This window comes from Vitis vinifera, chromosome 13, assembly GCF_030704535.1.
Source record: "Vitis vinifera cultivar Pinot Noir 40024 chromosome 13, ASM3070453v1".
Taxonomy (NCBI): Eukaryota; Viridiplantae; Streptophyta; class Magnoliopsida; order Vitales; family Vitaceae; genus Vitis; species Vitis vinifera.
Window position 1 is genome coordinate 28668191 of NC_081817.1, and position 19402 is coordinate 28687592.

The 19402-nt window shown below is 34.2% G+C and overlaps 2 protein-coding genes across 2 annotated transcripts; both read right to left on the reverse strand.

Moving 5' to 3' along the window:
* Nucleotides 1-1427: 1427 nt before the first annotated feature.
* LOC100259686 (chaperone protein dnaJ GFA2, mitochondrial) lies at nucleotides 1428-13823 on the reverse strand. Its single transcript, XM_002263412.5, has 18 exons — nucleotides 13568-13823; nucleotides 13354-13450; nucleotides 12967-13041; nucleotides 12573-12658; nucleotides 12285-12368; nucleotides 12159-12197; nucleotides 8809-8913; nucleotides 8072-8119; nucleotides 7897-7984; nucleotides 7618-7682; nucleotides 7431-7505; nucleotides 6140-6212; nucleotides 5578-5669; nucleotides 4939-5010; nucleotides 4126-4182; nucleotides 3732-3780; nucleotides 2320-2386; nucleotides 1428-1728 (listed from the first exon to the last, which is right to left on the reverse strand). Exons 1-18 carry the CDS (start codon nucleotides 13652-13654, stop codon nucleotides 1632-1634), a joined length of 1356 nt encoding a protein of 451 aa, XP_002263448.2. The 5' UTR covers nucleotides 13655-13823; the 3' UTR covers nucleotides 1428-1631.
* Nucleotides 13824-14771: 948 nt separating this feature from the next.
* On the reverse strand, nucleotides 14772-18289 carry LOC100254576 (polygalacturonase inhibitor). The gene is made up of 2 exons (XM_059742016.1): nucleotides 17434-18289; nucleotides 14772-15620 (listed from the first exon to the last, which is right to left on the reverse strand). Exons 1-2 carry the CDS (start codon nucleotides 18287-18289, stop codon nucleotides 14878-14880), a joined length of 1599 nt encoding a protein of 532 aa, XP_059597999.1. The 3' UTR covers nucleotides 14772-14877.
* Between the last annotated feature and the right edge of the window lie 1113 nt (nucleotides 18290-19402).

Here is a 19402-nt window from a genome sequence, read left to right on the forward strand (position 1 = left end):
AGAAAAAGAAAAAAAAAAGGATAACATAATAGTGCTCTCTCAAAAGAACTCAACCAATAAATAAAATCAAATAAGAACATTGAGTTTTCAAGTATGTACAGACCTAGTCTAAGACAAAAGATGTCATAAAAAAAAAAAAAGATAACATAATAGTGCTCCCTCATAGAGAACTCAACCAATAAATAAAATCAAATAAGAACATTGAGTTTTCAAGTATGTACAACCTAGTCTAAGACAGGAAGTTACTAAGAAATAAATCTTTCAGTATTTCGGTCAAAAAACTCATTTTTTTCAAATGATTTTCTATTTCTCTCCTTTCAAACTATCCAAAAGAGATACAAAGAAACAATCTCCACACATTTTTTCTTTTCCTTTTGACAAACCCTAACAAAGTTTCTCTTATGAATGAAGGTAACGCCTAAGAGATTAAAAAGAGAACAAAAGCTACCACAAAACCCTCACCTTGCCATAATACAGTAGGGATGTGATCAATTAATTCCTCCTAGATATAACAAAAGGAAACACCTATCAGCTAGTGTTCAACCTCTCCTCTAAAACCAATTTAGTGTAAGAGCTTTCCCCAAGATGCTTCCCAAACAAAGAAGCTTGCCTTGGGTGAACAATATCTATTAAGAAAAGCATTGATCTCCTAGGCTCTAGGATAGAGTAAAAGGATTTATTTGAGAAAGTTCCGCTCATTGTCTCCAACGAAATCACCTTATCCTTTTCTTCTTTATTCACCACCTTACCTTGAAGCCTAGCCAAGAAATGCTCCGCAATCTAAATCTCCCAATAATTTAGATGCCTAGAGAAGTTAGGAATCCAAGCACCCCTTACATTGGATGAAGTCCACAAATACTCCATGCCTCATTTGAACTAGTTATGGCAAATCAAGAGGGAAAAGATATGCAAAGAGGCATATCATTACACCATTTATCCTTCTAAAACTCTACCCTTCTTCCATTAACTCACCCACTCTCACTTGCTTAGAACACCTCCCCCTTCAACCTTCCCATACATTGCACTAACAATTTACCTCCAGAAAACCTAAGGACTTGCACCCAAAGACTTGCGTGGGTTCAACAGATCTCTTGTACCTAAGGACTTGACCAATTGCTCATCCGTTCATTTAACAATTTTTTCCCTTTTTTTCCTGGATATTCATCTGTACATATAAACTCTGCTTCAAAGAGAATAGATACTTGAATTGTTTTCCATGTTTCTCGAGACACTAAAAATGAAAATATCTAACAGCATTGTGGAGTCCATTTCTATATTTTGCTGCATGAGACCTAATGCACTGGTCCTTCACATCTCTCCATGATAGAAGGTCCCCCCACCACCCCCAGTTTGAAAGCTCAATGGCAATCCTTTATTATAGAAAACTAGAATTCAAATAGTGGGGAATGCAAATCTGAAAACCCTAGTTTATCAACGTAAGAAATGATATAAAATTATGTACAATAGCAGCTGTGGACACTGAATGAGTTTATTCACTTGCTCAATGTTACATAGTAAGAACAATTCAACGGAAATTTTATCCTACAAAACTTTTCAAGAGAAGAAATTTTTCTCAAAATCCTTTTTCTTTTCTATTTTCCCTTTTTGGTACTTCGTGATAATTTATCAGTCTACCCTGATGCTCCAGCAGCAGCACCCTTATCATATTCTCCTTGCTCTTCTTTGGCAAACTCCTCAATAAGTTGCCGTTGCCTCTGGGTCAAATTCCTGTAAAAAGATAAAAAGATATATATCCATGATCAGATTTTGAATACTCCCCCTTCTGAAAACAGAGTCCAGAAACATTCGGCTTAGCAATTGCATACCCTCTTCCGTACATTTTTTTTTACAGTTCACAACCCAGGAAGGTCATGCTATTTCATTTCATGTAAAATGCGGGTGTATTTCTGTTGTTTCTCATATGCAATGAGCTAATGTGAACTGAATAATAAGCCATGTTTGGTTCTCAGAAGTTTGAAATATGTATTGAATAACTTATTTTTTCTCTTATGTATAAAACTTAAATACTTTAAAAATATATAAGTTTTTTGATTAATTTTAATTTTAATTTTATTTTCATTTATATTTTTCATGGTAAACCAAATGTATTTTTTTCATTTTTCTTGGTATTTCTAGGAACCAAATATAGCCTTATTTTATTTTTTTCTCACCTTTTTTCATGTGGTCTTGATATAAGAAAATCATTTTCTTTTAATAGTTTTTTTTTCATTTTTACAGTACTTTCAAGGAACCAAAGATGGCCTAAAAGAAGATGGGAGATGATGAAACTATACTCTGGCTACGGAGACAGGAACTTACGATGGAATGCTGACATTGAAGTGCACATATTGGTCTCCGAATGAAAGAGAATTTCTTCCTTTAACCCCTGTTAGAAAACACCAGTAAGACAGAATCCAAACTTCATTTGGTGAATATTATCTAGTCAGAGGATATCTCTCCAAAGTCCAGACGTGTCCAAAGCAGACCAGAGAACAAAATAGTTAGGAAAGTAATTGTTTTCATATCAATTCCATAGGAAAAGCATAATCAGTTGCATATGTTCTACTGAAATAAACATGGGACTCCGTCATTTGCAAGCATAAAAAAAGGTAAAGACAGATGTCAGATGTGTTGTCAATACATGTAGAACATGCCACTAGTAACCGGGAGAGGCGTTCTCCATACTGCTTATAATCATTGTTTCATCCCCTTTTATATGAAAATAACTCACCTAAAATAAAGTATAAAATCCCATATCGATGGGAGAATTGACAATTAAAAATATCTGATATTAATCTCAGAATAAATTTTTCTCTAAATAAAAGGAAAATCAGTGGATAGCCAAGTCTGCACATGAAGACAGTTACCCAGCTGCAGAACGTTGACGTTGACCAGACTTCATCACCAGAAAATGTCTAAATTTAGGATAAAAGATTCAAATTCTTTCAACATAATACCAAAATATCTTTCCATGCAGAAGCCGGAGGGAAAACACAAACAACTGTTCCCTCCCTCATATAGATCCTATACAATTAGATAGTACATACTACAATGATTCGCGCTAATAAGCAATAGCATTACTTCTCTCTTCCCTTTTCTTTTTGATAGAATAGTATTACCCACCCTTTTTATAGTTTGATCACACCACATGTTTCAAGATATCAAATGATCAGAACAATCAAGAACCCATAGCCCTTCACATTTAAAGAAAAGGATCACAAATAAATAATCAAGCAGCTAACACATGAACAGGTAAAACAAAAGTTCTTTGAGTGACGAAGGATCAAAATTGAACTCTTCTAGAATCAGAGTTCTGTGCCCTTCAGTAGACAACATTAAGTAAGCAAATTAAAATCCTAAATCTCCCAGGCACACTGAAGTAAACAAAAAGCCTATTTAAGTACCTTAATAATAATAATAATAATAATAATAATAATAATAATCCTAATTTCAACTATTCCAAAAAAATTTTTGATTCAAATAGAAGCCATATTTGAATTTTTCTTTAGGTATTTTTAATTATATTAACAATTATAACCATAAATTTCTTAAGTTTGTGGATATGATCCTGCCTGATGATTGCTCACAGAGAGTTCATGGCACAAGTAAGAATTGGTGAATGAATTTACATATTGATCTAGATTTATCTGGAGAGGGAACATAAATATATGAAGAAAGATTTAGTAAGAGAAAATTTGTCAAGGATAGCAAGCATTAGAGTAAATTCTCACCTTTTCTCTTCAAAACTACCTTCTGACCAGGTTGAGTGCCAGGACGGACCTGCAAATTGGAAATCAATTTAACACTCCTACTTGATTGAACAATAACAAGAAGGTACATCAACAAGAAACAAAATAATAATAATAATTTGACAACCGAGGAACCTTCCATGGCCAAGCCCTTAAAACTCTCCATGAGGACCCAAACCTCAAGGTGCTGACCACCCCGCAACAACCAATACCGAGTAAATTTAGGGTATCATCAATGGTAAAATTTGAAGCTAGGACTATGCGTCACTTACTAGGAAACACTTCCCAGTGTTCGGCCTGACCAACTGGGCTACCCTGGTGGGTAAAAAACAAAATAATTATTAAACATTGCCTACTGCAAAAAAGTAACACAAACCTTAAGAACAACATCTCCTGTGAGTGTTGGGACTTGAATGGTTCCTCCCAAGATTGCCTGCAGAAGATAAAATCCAAAAAGGAGTAGGGAAACCAACATAAGATCATTTCTGACAAAGGGAAGTAGACATATATAATATATCTAAACATCAAACAGCAAAGTGAGTAGAATACTAAGACAGAAAACAGACTGAATTACTGGAATGCACACATCTTTTACAGGTCCGGTTGCTGAAAGACCTCATAAACTCGGAATTTTTTAATTAAACTTGACCAGTAGAGACTGTGAAGAATGCATAAGAAAAGAAACAGCAAAAAGGTTATAAACCTAAGACAAAGGGTAGACATAATTCCCTGCTTAGAGACCCCCTCTTTGGGTCAGATTGCATACAGGCCTCATAAACTAGAATAACATAAATCTTTTTGTATTTTCCTAACAAAGCAGATATATGATGCAAAGTGAAGGTTATAAACCTAGGACAAAGGGTAGACATAATTCCCTGCTTAGAGACCCCCTCTTTGGGTCAGATTGCATACAGGCCTCATAAACTAGAATAACATAAATCTTTTTGTATTTTCCTAACAAAGCAGATATATGATGCAAAGTAAACATGGGTTCTGATTTGCAAATAGCAACTGTCTGACCAAATGTATTTTTTATATAGTAAATCATAAAATAAAAACTTCAAGATGATTAACAAATATTCAAGAGAGACACAAAAATCTTCTTCCCAACTAACATAATTAAGACTTCCAAGAATTAAAGGATCCAAAAATATATTTTCTTGAGAGCATAAAACATTAGAGAAGTTACTTGAGTGATGCTCAAAACAGCATCAACATGGATGTCTGGGCCTTCTCTACGGAAAACAGGATCTTGTCGGACCTGCAAACAGAATTATGATACAATTTTTAAGTTAAATACAAAAGACACATCCAAACTGTACACTATCAAATAAACCATGGCACAATAGAAGACAGATCTCTTGCTACCACTTGGTATTGCTCAGCTTCTTATGATTCTTTGGAACTGTTTCTGTAGCTTGCTACTAAAAAGTAATTTGGATCAAGAAGAATGCTAGGATTTTTAAGAATTCTAGCAGAGTTGAAGTATCAAATTCACTTTTTCACGACTCTCTGGACATCTGTGACTATGGAGTTCACAGGCATTCCTCTGAATTAGATACTACTCTTTTTCTCTTCTCTTCTTTTCTTTTATTTTTTTAATGGGCTGAATTAGATACTGCTTGGTTGAGGGCCTATTCAATCTTCTTCTTGAGGGGACAGGTTTATTGCAGGTCCTAGCTTATTGCTTTTGAATGAATCTGAGATTGAAGTTTAGTGTATCATTATGTGGAATATCTAATCCACCTTTGCCGATGGATTTCCTTTTTCAGTAATATTTCCATTTCATTAAAAAAAAAAAATTGATGAAAGAAGCTATGCAAGTTACCCTGATAGTAACATAAAGATCACCAGGTTGATTTCCTTCAGGATCAGCTCCACCACTTCTATACACCTTTAGAGTTTCATTGTCGTCCACTCCTGCACATATAAAATGCATACATTAATGGCACTACATATCAACATTTACCTTCAGCCAACATCTCACGGCCTTGACCTTTGAGGGGACATTAGCTTTCAAATTGTCACAATCTGGAAAAAGGAATCCTCTCTTCTAGAGAGAACGAAAACAAGATCGACCAAAAACACACCACTTCGATAAAAAGATCAATATCTCTCATCTGTAATAAAAATGGGCAAACAGGCTTGCCTCAAAGGTTTGGAGAAAAGAGACGAGATCTTAATATTCATAACAGTTTGAATGATTGAATCCCTAAAGAAGTCAAATTTTCAAGAAAAGTCCTACAGCAGGTGCAAAATGCATGTGTGCTGACAAGGAAAGGGATCCTAAAATAGGATAGTCACAGTTAAAGAATTGCTATTAGAAGAAAGAGTTCAACAATAGCATAAACCTTTAGCACACAACAATTTGTCAAATTCCGTAAGAATACCTGGCATAATATCCAACTTGACTGACTTTGATCCTCTTACCACTCGATCTCCCTTGCATGATTTGCAGAAAGTCTACATACCAACATGTATTAGTAAATTATTGTAGCAGTTTCAAGAAAAAAACCATGGCAAAAACAAAAGAGGGTGAACCCAAATACACTAGGGACTATATACATGGAGCATCTAGAAAACAAGAGAAGATGGAAAACAACTAGGGGTGAAAGGACCCAAGAATAAATCACACTTTAATCAACCGATGCAAAAAATTCAGAAGAGAAAAATGTGTAGCAAGAAAAAAAATGTTTGTGCGCAGGTTCTCATAGCCATAGTTTACTCTATAAGGATGGTTTTCTCATTCCCAGTAAGGGAATTTTCATCACCAAAATACATGGGATGGTAGATTTTGTTTCTAACTGACATGACCACAGATGAGAAACTGCCAGATGGCATATACTAAGCAAATGACTACAGAACCAAATGATTCCCCACAATTGGATAGGTTAGATTTAAAAAATTCCAAAGAGCAGGAAGGGAAGGTATTCTATTCATTTCCAAGAGAAAAAAATAAATGGATTGACAGCATCAGTGAAATTATATATCATAGTCTATGCCTTAATGTTAGGTTCTAATCACCTAATGTTATGCAATATAATACCAGAGCCAGTAAGAGCATAAAACCCACTTCAGGTTGCTTGACACAGCCTAGCCCTGCCCAGCCGATGACACCTGGACACCATACTCCATCCCTTCTTTAAAACATATTTTTTTGAAAAATATACAGTTTAATGACTTGAACCTTAGTAGAGGGTTTGAAACTCACTGCTGTTAACTAGCAGTGGATGTTCATCAAGTGTTATCTTTATATTAAAGCAAAAACTTAACATGTTTACACAGTAAAAATATGCTTAAAGATATTGCATGCATATTCTCATCTCTCTCATGGCGATAAACAATGGGAACAAAGTACCACTGTATCCATAGAATTGTCTATAAAGCCTTCTTGTTGCCCCTACTCACTAGTATTCATATGGTCACATGGTTGTTTCATCCCTTTTCATCAAAATAGATAAATTATGGTTGCACATAACTTGAACAGCACATAAACACCAAGAATACATACCTATCCAAAAAAAATAAAAAAAATGAAAACACCAAGAATACATGAACAATAAAATTGATATAAGCTATCGATATCTATAAATCCAAGGAATAATAACAAAACTTCAAATTCATTCTCTTTAGATCCACAGGAACAATTGTAAATAGATGCAGATGTATAGTGTACTGTACCGATACGGTTTTCCCCGTTCCACCACAATGAGTACAGGTAGATTGCAATCTAAATGGGCCATTTTGCATGAACATCTGGAGATGCAGCAAAATTAAAAATTAGCTATGGAGAACCTTTTTCTTTTTTGATAAGAGAGAAAAAATATTGTGTGGAAATCATTAGACATATGCTCCTAAGAAAACTGACCATGCCTGAACCTCTACATCGCTTGCATGTTTCAGGCTTGGTTCCTGGAGGGACACCACTTCCACCTGCAAAAATTAAAGATTAGAAAAAATATTGCCAACAAAACAGAAGTTTCAATTAGAGGAATTTATAAACACCAGAGGAGAAGTAAAATTGCTGACTGTATCTTTAGAAAGATATATTAGAAGCGCCAAAAAAAATACAGGACAAGAGAAGAGAAAGCATTAGTATCCAATCTGAAAATCATAAACATTTGTTTACTTCAGATATTAAGCATACCACAAGCTTCACAAGGCAAAGCAGTTTGAAATGTTACAGTTTTAGTGCATCCCTGGACAGCTTCCATGAAAGATAGTTCAATGGAAACCTATCATGATGAATAAAAAATGAAATGTTAATGATGTAACTCTGAAGCACAAAAAGAAATCATGAAAAAATATGGGAGGACAGAAACCTTGACATCTTGGCCGCCAATATTTTGTTTGAATATTGTCTTGAAGAACTGATTTCAGCACCAGATAGTCCCACATCATGCATAGGAAATGTCATATTAGAGTTGAAGGTCAAAGTGAAGTTATGATGTAAAGAAATACTAGACATGTACCACAGATTACATACAGATAGATACATCTATGCCATTCTTCACACCTAACTATGCATATAAGAAACTCTTGAGATTGGATACTTGTCAATGAAAAGAGCAACAACCTCTAAATACTTTCTAGAAACACTATCATATACAATGATAGCCAGCATCTAGCATAAATTGATGACATGATTACTCATCCCTTTTTTTAAGGTGTGGTTACGCTCTGTACATTATGAATACAAATGCCCAAGCCCCTCCTTTGTCTAGTTAATACCAAACATATTAATAAAGATCAAATGATTGCCAAATCTTGATAAAGGAAGCAACTAAAAATTACACAGGCTCAATCATGTCTGAATCATATGGCAATAGCAAAAGAACCTTGTGAATAACAGATTTTAAGAACTCGGGTGAAGAGCGTGTGTGTGTGTGTGTGTGTGTGGGTGGAGAGAGAGAGAGAGAGATAGGTGAACAGTTCAATTGAACTGAAGAACTTAAAGAGGTGTTTAAGACCCACTTACCTTTGAGTCTTTAACAAATCAAAAAACAAAAAACAATCAATAGAATTGAAGAACCAACTAAACGTTCAAAAAAGTTCTTACGTCATTTTGGAAGATGTCCTCAAATGGATTACCAAACCCACCACCATGAAATGGATTACCAGCACCACCTTCAGTATTAGCTTGTTCAAATGCATCATGGCCAACCTGTTAGATCGTAGATGTTACCAAGGTGACATTTCTTAAAGATGCTATAGGAAGACACTGGCCAAATATTCATTGGAATTAAAATGGTAAATAAATTACAAAAAGAATCACATTATAAATCAGTATGACTCTACAAAGTATTAGAGCTGGATTCTTCAGTGTGATTTCCAGTGAAGATAATTTGGAACCATTGGGTGCAGCCAAAAATAAATTTCTTTGCTTGGGAAGTATCTTGGGGAAAAGTTCTAACTTTAGACCAAATTTAGAAGAAGGGTTGGGCTTTAGCAAATAGATGTTTTTTATGCCGAGATTATGAAGAGTCTATTGACCATCTTCTTCTCCATTTGCGAAAAGACAAGGACGATGTGGAATCTGTTTTTTACCTTGTTTGGTGTGTGTTGGGTGTTTCCTTCCTCGGTTAGGGAGACCCTTGTGGGATGGGATGGTGCTTGGATAGGCAAAAAGCGCAGAAGAGTGTGGAAAGTGGGCCCCCTGTGCTTGTTTTAGTCAGTTTGGAAGGTTAGAAACAGCATTGCTTTTGATGTTGGGGTGCTGTCCCTGCAAAGGCTGAAAGCCTTTTTTGTTTTTTCACTTTGGTCGAAGACCAAACTGTTTATAAAAGATGGTCCTACGATGTTAATAAATTTCATTGATTGGGTGGATTCCTGTTGAGGGAGTTTTTTTTTTGTACATCTTTGTCTTGGTCTGTTTTTGGGTACAGCTGTAAGGGGATAAGTTTCTTTTATCTGTACATCTTGAGCCGTTTTTTTAGCGCCACTTATTAATACAATACCTTTGCTTATAAAAATAAAATAAAATCCGTATGACTCTACAGTACACACCTTTTGACAAAGTAAAGTTCAATACTCACTTGCTAGCTATGTTAGGGTGATTCTCATAGTAGCCTTTTAGAGGGTATGAACTCAACTTAATAGATTTTCTCAATAAATGGCAGGGTAACCAGAGTTATCTGCGCTCTCTATATATGACATTAAAGAAATGGCAACTAAAATGATGAACTAAGAGAAGCTTCAGTGTGTGGATTAAGTAAGCATGTGGTTAAGGGAGAAGTTTCAGTGTTAAGACCTTTCTAAGTGCTTAGAAATGTCTTACAGAAGGGCACATAAAAATACGTTAGGTCAAGTGGGCTAATTTCAAGTCCACCTTTGGCCTATCCACTTCACGTTCTCTCTTTTATGTAAAATGTAGTGTGTCATAAAATGGAATATGGAGCAGACATGCGCTAGGTGGAGCAGATACAAGCCCACCAACCCCACCATTATATATAAACATAATACATCAGAAGACAGACATATACATGCATAATGCACATAGCTCTTAGCTTTTTCCAGGCTCCTCACTTGGCCAATCATGCAGTGGATGTAGTAATGAAGTGCTGAGAGTTCTTCTGAGAAAATTTTTACACCTAATTTCTAATGAGCGTTTTCTAATTTCTAAGCTGTAAAGAAAGATTTATTTTTTGTGGACTAGTGTACATCTACCTGCCTTCTTTTGATCAAACTTCAATAGTCGATTGTGTACTTGTTGAAAGGCTTCTCCTCCTTTTTTAATGTTATATATAATGCAAATTTGAAAACTATGATTTTAATCATCTCAAAAAAAAATTTTATGCACCTATATATATGCCTTATTTTTCCACAGTTGCTACATGAAAGGAAAAATGATATCATCACAAAAGTGAAAATATTAAATCACACAGAATACAATTGACGTTTTTCTTAACTACAATAAATTGACATAATTTGGGCACAGTGTGCAGCAACATATGTGATTGTTTTATAAGTTTACTATATTAAATTCATATATCTACCTATTTTTTGGGATTTGTGTCTTGGCATTGAAGAACCAAAGAGAGTAAAATACAAATGAAAATAATAGGTATATGTTATATTACTTCACAAAAATGCATAATACCAATGTTTTTAGAACCGGACCGGTCATTGAACCGGAAAAGTTACCTATTTACGGTTCACTGATCGGACCGGTGGTAAAACTGCAGTCGAACTGGTGATGTCATAAATATATAATTTATATTTTATTAAAATTATAGCATTTCATTTTTTTGTATTTGATATGTCTATTAAATGATAAACATAAATATAAATGTATTAATATATCAAATTTTATTAAATAAAATATGTATAATATTTACATATGAGAAGAAAATTATAATATTTAATTTTATCTACATATCTATGCATTTTATTATTTTAAAATTTAAAAAATATTGTATTATTTAATTTATTTTCATATTTATTGTTAATAATTATAATAAAAACAAACATGAATATAAATATTTATATTTGTTTAAATGTTTTATATTATAAAAATTGGCAAACAACATTAATATCAAATATTGTTACCTATATCTATCAAAGGAGTTGTGCAGCATAATGGTTGGCATCTTTCTTTTGTAAACCTTTGATCCGAGGTTCAAATCCTCACAATGCAACACAACTGCATTTATTATTCTTTATAACCAAATCCCACATCGGAAACTCACAAATATAATGAGTTCCATAAATAACTCACACCTGAAGGAACAGACAAGTTGCTCAATGGGTCGGCTGGTGGGTGGGAAGATTGTAGGCCCAATGCAACAGACAAAGCCCAAGAGTGTTTTGGTCAACCCACATGTTGACTGGCTCACAGAAAACCCGACGGTTCAACCACCGGTCCATCCGATTCACTGCTGGCCAAAAGCCCCTTTCACTTCAAAAGCTGAACTGGACCAGATCAAGGTCCGGTCGACGGTTCAACCGATTGAACCGGCCGGTCCGGTCTGGTTTTTAAATCATTGCATAATACACTTGCATTATGGCACGCTTCCTAAGTGTATACATCAGACACTATTGTAAGGCATAAAAACAAAACAAGTATTGGATAGGTGCTCGGTCAACATACCCAAAACAGGTCTGGCAAGGTAATTTCCAACTGACATATGCATCTTATAATAGGCAGCAAGTATACAAACTTTTTTTTTTAAGAATCTTAGGCTACAAGTATACAAACTGTAACATCATTATACAACATATCTAAAGAGGAAAAATAAAGAATAAAAAATGAGATTGCAGAAGGCATAATATCACAAGATCAAAGCCTAACCCCGCAATTCACTCAAGCAGAAGTACCTCACCATAGAGGTCATAGAAGTTTAAATGTTGGAAGAAAATATAAATAACCATAACAAAAATAAGTTATATAAAACAAGTTAAATCTGACACCTGATCATAGAGAGACCGCTTCTCCTCGTCTTTCAATACCTACAGCCAAAAATACAAAAAGGTTTTCAAGTACATTTTGCGTACTACCATAATAGAGGATAAGCTATTTCTGTTATAGAGACTTACCTCATATGCCTTTTGAACCTCTTGAAACTTTTTCTCGGCATCTGGATCCTCTTTATTGGTATCAGGATGGAACTTCTTTGCAAGCTAAATAATAATGCAAAGTGAAAAATATCAAGAACTGGACAAGAATGAAATAAATCTTCAATCCTCTAATTTGGGTGAAAGATAATTTAATCCAGGAGGCCTCCATTCGCACACTTAAAGATAGCACAAAATAATTCAATATACTTCATGAGCACACACTTCCAAAAGAAAATTTACATAAAAAGAGATGTGGCATAAACCTACCCCATAATAAGCTTTCTTTATTTCAGACGCACTGGCATTCTTGCTCACACCAAGTGTATCATAATAATCATTAGCAGCCATATACGCTGATTCAAACAAAGCAAACAGAAAATCAGAAATCTTATTCCAAGGTTTTCTTCATGTCTAATAAGAAACCAAAAAAGAAATTAACAAACTGCTCAAAGAAGTACCAGAAATAATAAAACATAAACAATGGATCATGTCTTTCAAGAGAAAAAAAAATTCATCAGAATCTATTTTTCTAATAAAATAAAAAAATTACTGTGTAAGTGAAATTTGTTCCCATTTACAAATTGCAGATGATTAATAAATTTTCTACCATATCCAAGGAAGTTTTCCATTGAAACAAACAAGGGAAAGAAGGAATCAATACCAGTTCCATGAATCCATCTTGCAGCTCCCCAGTTAGCATTTAGAACTCCGAACAGCAAACGGTTTCTATGATTAACTGCATTTTCAACCACATCAATGAATGAAAAAAAGGAAAGAGTAGAGTGTCCCATTATCTTCCATTCAAAAAAGAACGAAAATAACAGAAAACACAATTTTAAGTAGACTAGAGTCATTAAATCCCTTTCATTCAAACTGTAATTCAAACAGCACTATTTTTTCATTTCTCGCATTTCATCAGCCGGCCAAACAAACCACAACCCGTGTCTTATAATGAAAAAAAGAAAAAAATCAAAACTCAAATTTCCTACATCTTCCTGCATTTTCTCACCAACCAAACAACCGAAATACACCCCGAAATTTGAAATACCTGATGTCGAATTGGGAATTCCAATAACCCTAGAAGAATTGTTGCAGATTCCAGAACCGAAACACCTATAGTGCCCCCTTAACAACGACTCATTAATCTGTAATCACCAAAACACCCAAAAAAAAAAATTAAATAAATAAAATCAAACTTTTACATAATATTTCACCATAATACATTATTAGACAAAGGGGAAAAAAAACGATGTTGGTCGTACCGAAGTTGGAGAAGCTTCCAGAAGGCTCGACTGGAGAGATTTTCGAGCCAAACAGCGGAAGAGCTTGGCGCCATTGGTTCGAACCATTGGGCTTCGTTGTTCACGAAATTTCACTCCCTTTTGGGTTCGGAATTAGGGTTTTGGTGACGATGAACCGAGTCGAGACCGAGTTGGCCGAGTCGACAACGTCACTTTCTCGAGAAGTTGTTTTCTTTTCCGCCCTATATTGGAGGAAGAATCGTGGGGTTTTTATTGATCGTTAAAAACCCTAGTTCCAGAATCTTTCCACAAAAAGGACCCGGTGGGCCTCAATGGGCCGCTCTTGGGCTGACGAAAAAACCTTAACCAATTGGGTTTGGGGCTGGGCTTGATTAATCACTGTGAATTCTTACTTTGTAGTGGAAAAAAAAGTTTCTTTTTAAAAATGTCCAAAAATAATTAAATAAATATTAAATTTTAAAAATTCTCTTTTAAAGCTTTTTTTTGGGATAAAGTTAGAAGTAATGATAATTACTACTACGAAATGATTGAGCTTTATATTTACAAAATGTATTTTAATTTTTAATTTTTAATCAAATAAAAATTTAACGTCTTAATTTTTATTAAACTTTAATATTTTTCTAGTTAAGAGTGTTTTAAGAAAAAAATTTAGAATTTCATTTTTTATATATATATTCAATTAAAACATCTATTTTGAATAATTTTATAAAATATAAGCTTTATGTATCACAGGTTAAATTTGGTAATAGCTTGAGATTTATCAAGCTTAACTCGAGTAATTGAAAAACGGTTGGATTTATGCCTTATATTTCAAAATTAATGTCCCATTTGAGAGTGATTCTCGTAAAAATATTTTTAGCTTTTAATTTGACATTAGTTCTTCAATTAAAAATGTTTTCATGAGAATTAAGGCATGCGCTTGGTTGAAAAACCAATGGTGTGATATTATTGTGCATTGGATTATAACTAAACGTCTCTAAATCAAAATTTGTGCTAGAAGCGATGCATGGGCCCACCACCCGATTGTTAGTAGTGGCTACTTAGCCCCTAAAGGCATAAGAGGTCAAGCCGATAAAAAAACAATAACATTTTATATTTTATTTTTTTTCTATTTTTAGAAAATAGAAAATACAAATGGTTTTATTTTTATAAATATTAAATATGATCTCAACAATACATAAGAAATCAACCTTCAACAAAGTAGAAACACATATCCATGACATAAATATTATATATCATGGTTTACAAGATACCACCCTTCATAAAATAACAATACATCATGATATATATTTGATATATCTTTATATATATCATGGTTTACAAGGTGGAAGTGGAGAGCCACAGAGGCAAGGGTTATGTATGTAGGAAGAATTGTCAAAGGGCTGGGACCTATACTTCAAGTTCCAATCAGAAGGAATTTTCCCACACAATCTATTGTAACTAACATTCAAATTCTGCAGCAATATGGCATCTGTTATACTTGATGGAATGGTACCCCAAATCTTGTTATGTGATATGTCCAATGTGACCAATGTCTCGTGCATAAAACCCGCTCGTGAGAAATTGAATGCAAAGCTGTTTCGCGAGATGTCGATTATTTCAGTAGTTTTTGATGCGTTGAAAAACATCAATGCATCTCCTGAGAACTCATTACGCGATAGCATAACTCGACTAAAATCCATGTTGTTAAGGGAGGTTGGGATTTGGCCTGAAAGTTTATTATGAGATAGGATGATCGAGGGTGCCTTACCGGGGAAATGACCAAAAGAGTCGGGTATTGAGCCAGTGAGTTGGTTGCGACTTAGGTCAATTTCAAGTATTTGTGGGAGGAATGAGAGCGATGCAGGTATGGTACCAACAAGCTTGTTAAAGGAGAGATCGAGAAACCAAAGGTTTTTAAGATTTGCAAGAAATTGTGGCACGGGGCCTGAGATATTGTTCCAACTAAGCTCAAGGGTAACCAGGTTGACCAATTTTCCGATTGCGGGAGGAATCTCACCAACTAGATACGGATTCTTCCTCAATCGAAGTGTTTGTAGATATGGCAAACACCCTTTTCACCCCGCTCTAGGGTTATTACCATTGGTTGGATTAGCCTAATTTTTCTAATATATGTAAATAAATATTAGTTAAAATCTTTAATAATAAACATTAATTATAATTAATTGGTAAATATGTCAATTTAAAAACTTAAAATAAATTTTAAGTTAATTTTACCTAACAAAAAAAAATAAATAATAAGTTTTAACCTAATAATAGAAAAACAATTTAACTTAAAATTGTCATAAATTATTAAGTAATAAATATTAAGTTTTATCAAACACTTTCTTAATTTAAATAGAAAATAAACTTATTCTTTATTTAAATATTCATTGATTATCGATTAAGTAGACTGTGTCATATTTTTTTTTTTCCGTAAGTTTTGAAACAAATTTTATATGTTTAAGTTATTTTACTTAGAATGCTTTATATAATAACTAAAAATATAAAAAATACTTTAAAAACTTTGAAATCTATAAAATTTTGTTCTTAAAAATATTTTTCATATTTACGTTTTTAAATCAATTTTGTTCCCGAGAATAATTGATAATTGTTTTTAAGAAGTGTTGTCAAACAATTTTTAAAAACATTTACAAATATGCCTTCAGCATTTTATTTATTTCATTTTAAAGTTTATTTAATAAATATTTTTATACACTTGATTTTTATATTTGTTAATTTTTTTTTTAAATAAAAGAAATGAACACTTTAGCTTTGCATTTCATCATTTTTCTTTATTATGAACACAAATAAAAGGTTAAAAAAAAAAGACAAAACAAAACAAAAATTATAGTGAAAAAGAAAAAGAAAAAGTTATAATGCTAAGACATCTATTTTACAATACTTTTAGAAAACACTCCGAGCATAAAATGCGCTTTTGGGAGAAAAATAAGATGTAAAATTTTAAAAACATTTTTAATAAGTGAAAATTAACTTTAATTAAAAAGTAATTCTTAAAAAATACAATAAAAGCTTGTTTGTTGGTGATTTTAAAAAACAACATTTCTAATACTTGAAAACAAGTCTATTGATAATAATTTTTAAGTATTAAAAAATTTAAAAGTGTTTTTTAGAATCATTCACAGGATGAATTTTCTTAAAACCATTTATATTGAAAATGTTACTAACAAAAATATTATTTGTTAAAAACACTTTAATCACAATCAATTACAAAAAGTATATGCATATAACATATCACGCAAGGATCGTTATAAGACGGGTTTTTTTCAGGCACTCAACCCGCCATAAAGGGACAAGTTTGAAATTAAAATAAATGGGTAAAAAATGAATTTGAGGTTTTTTTCTTTTTTAAACAAAAACTAGGGGTAGGTTTCGGTTTTGATTTGTACCATTAGAATAATCAATTTTAAAAAAAGAATAAAATTTAAAATTTTATTTTCTCATTTTTAACACATAAAATAAAATGTTATAAAAAAATTACATAATATTTTATTTATAAAAATATTTATTTTTAATGTAATAAAAAAATTAAATTATTTTTAAAAAGAGTGGAGCAGGACAGTTATGGTAGTCCCGCCCATTGTAATATGTATATCCAGTGCATGGAAAAGTAATGCAATTGAACCCAGCAAGTAGCAACATTTCCAAATAAATCCAAACACTTCTCCACTGAAATCCAAGACTGACTCAACTGAAAGCTGGCGCAAAACGTCAACAATGAGCTCAATTTTTACAAGGTTCAAGAGGAGAGCTACAAAGACAACGGTTATGCAAGTAAGAAGTGTTATCAAAAGGTTCCGATCGATACTTCATCTTCCAACCAGATGGAATTTTCCCACACAACCTGTTGTAACTAACATTCAAACTCTGAAGCATTACGCAGTCCGTTATCCTTGATGGAATGCTACCCCATATCTTGTTATGGGAGATGTCCAATTCTACCAATGTCTGCTCCATGAAACTCGCCTCTGAGAAGTCGAAAGCAAAGTTGTTTCGTGATATGTCGATTGTGTCGCTGGTTTTTGATGCTTTGAAAAACATCAATGCGGATCCGGAGAAGTTGTTGCGCGAGATTAGGATTCGGGCAAAGTTCATGTCGCCTAGAGAGGCCGGGATTTCGCCTGAAAGTTTGTTATGGGATAGGACTAGTGTGGGGACTGTACCTTGGAAATGACCAAAAGACTCGGGTATGGAGCCAGTGAGTTGGTTACGGCTTAGGTCAATTCCGATTATCTCTGGAAAAGTTGAGAGGGAAGCAGGTATGGTACCGGAAAGTTTGTTAAAGGAGAGATCGAGAAACCAAAGCTTTTTAAGATTTGCAAGAAATGCAGGCACAGAGCCAGAAATGTTGTTCCAGCTGAGGTCAAGGCTTACTAGGTTGGTTAATTTCCCGATGGCCGGAGGAATTTCACCCACTAGGAATGGGTTTTTCCTCAATCGAAGCGTTCGTAGGTATGTCAAATCAGCTATCACAGAAGGGATGGTACCGTTGAGTCGGACGCTCGACTCCAAACCAATAACCCGGTTGGTAGTCTCATTGCATTGGACTCCATACCAGTCACAGCAATCAAAATCAGGTTGCCATGAAAGCAATATCTGATCCGGGTTGGCGAAACTATTTTTGTACTTGAGAAGGGCAGTCTTATCACTGGGGTGGCATCGCTCCGCCCCAGAAAGAAACCCAGGAAAAAGGAAGAAAATGAAGAAAAGAAGCTGCCTCATTGCAGTGAAGCAAAGAAGCTAATCAATACCAGAGACCAAACAAATGGAGGAGGGGATGAAATGAAAGTTTTGGAACATCATCTCTTATATGGGGACCTTTAGGTGACCTTATCTTCTACATTATTGAAGGGGTTGCCATATTTGACTAGGCCTTTTGTCTTGTGCGCCCATTCACTGGATAAAATATAGGTAGTTGGATGGTGGGGTTGGTGTCATGTGACCAAATTGAAGGACCAAGTTGCCTTTGTGAAAAGAACTGGTCTAGTTTTCATTCATACAGTAAAAACAGGCAGATCACTAATTCACAGAGGGTACATTCATCACTGCAGCTGGGTTAGAGTGTAGCTCAGTGGTAGTGTCCTTCGACGACAGAGCAAATGGTCCTAAGTTCAAGTCTTTCTATATTATCAGAAGTCTTGAGTTCGAGCCTCATAGACATTCTAAGGTCGAAATAGTTTTTGTTTGATACGACACATACAACCCATTTAATAAACAGATTGTCCAACTTGATTAGCATAACCCAATAACTAAAATTGTTACTGTGTTGTTGGGGTCGTGTTAAGAACTGTCAACTCTACTACAGACTGCCTAAGCTACAGATGCGAGAGCATTTTGCTTTCCAGTATTCTTTTCTCGAGAATTGAATTTGGTGTAGAGGTGGAGCTTTTTCCTACACTTTGTCCATATACAAAGAGAAACTTACCGGGTTTGTGCTGAGCTCGTCTGCTCATGTATCTACAATGCAGGCCTCCAGCTTCTGATCTTGCTGCAACACACCTTGATTCAAGCTTATCAGCACAAAAACATCAAACAAACAAGAGTGATCATGACCAATCTGATGAGCTTGAGCACATGCCTAACTTGTCTGAAGTGAAAAACGAAAAAGGATAAATAAACTACTTGAAATTTTAGGCAAATATCTGTCTTAAGCTCACGCTTGTTTAATAAAACTACTGCATACAAGCCAATAATGCATCCAAATCAAGAAAACTATTCTACTTTCAGCAACCAGCCAGTCAGCCCCACATTTGAGATGAGCTTAAGCCAAAAGAGAGAGAAATAGTACAGATCAGTTGAACTCTGAAACATGTCATCAGGTTTTATAGCTCTTTT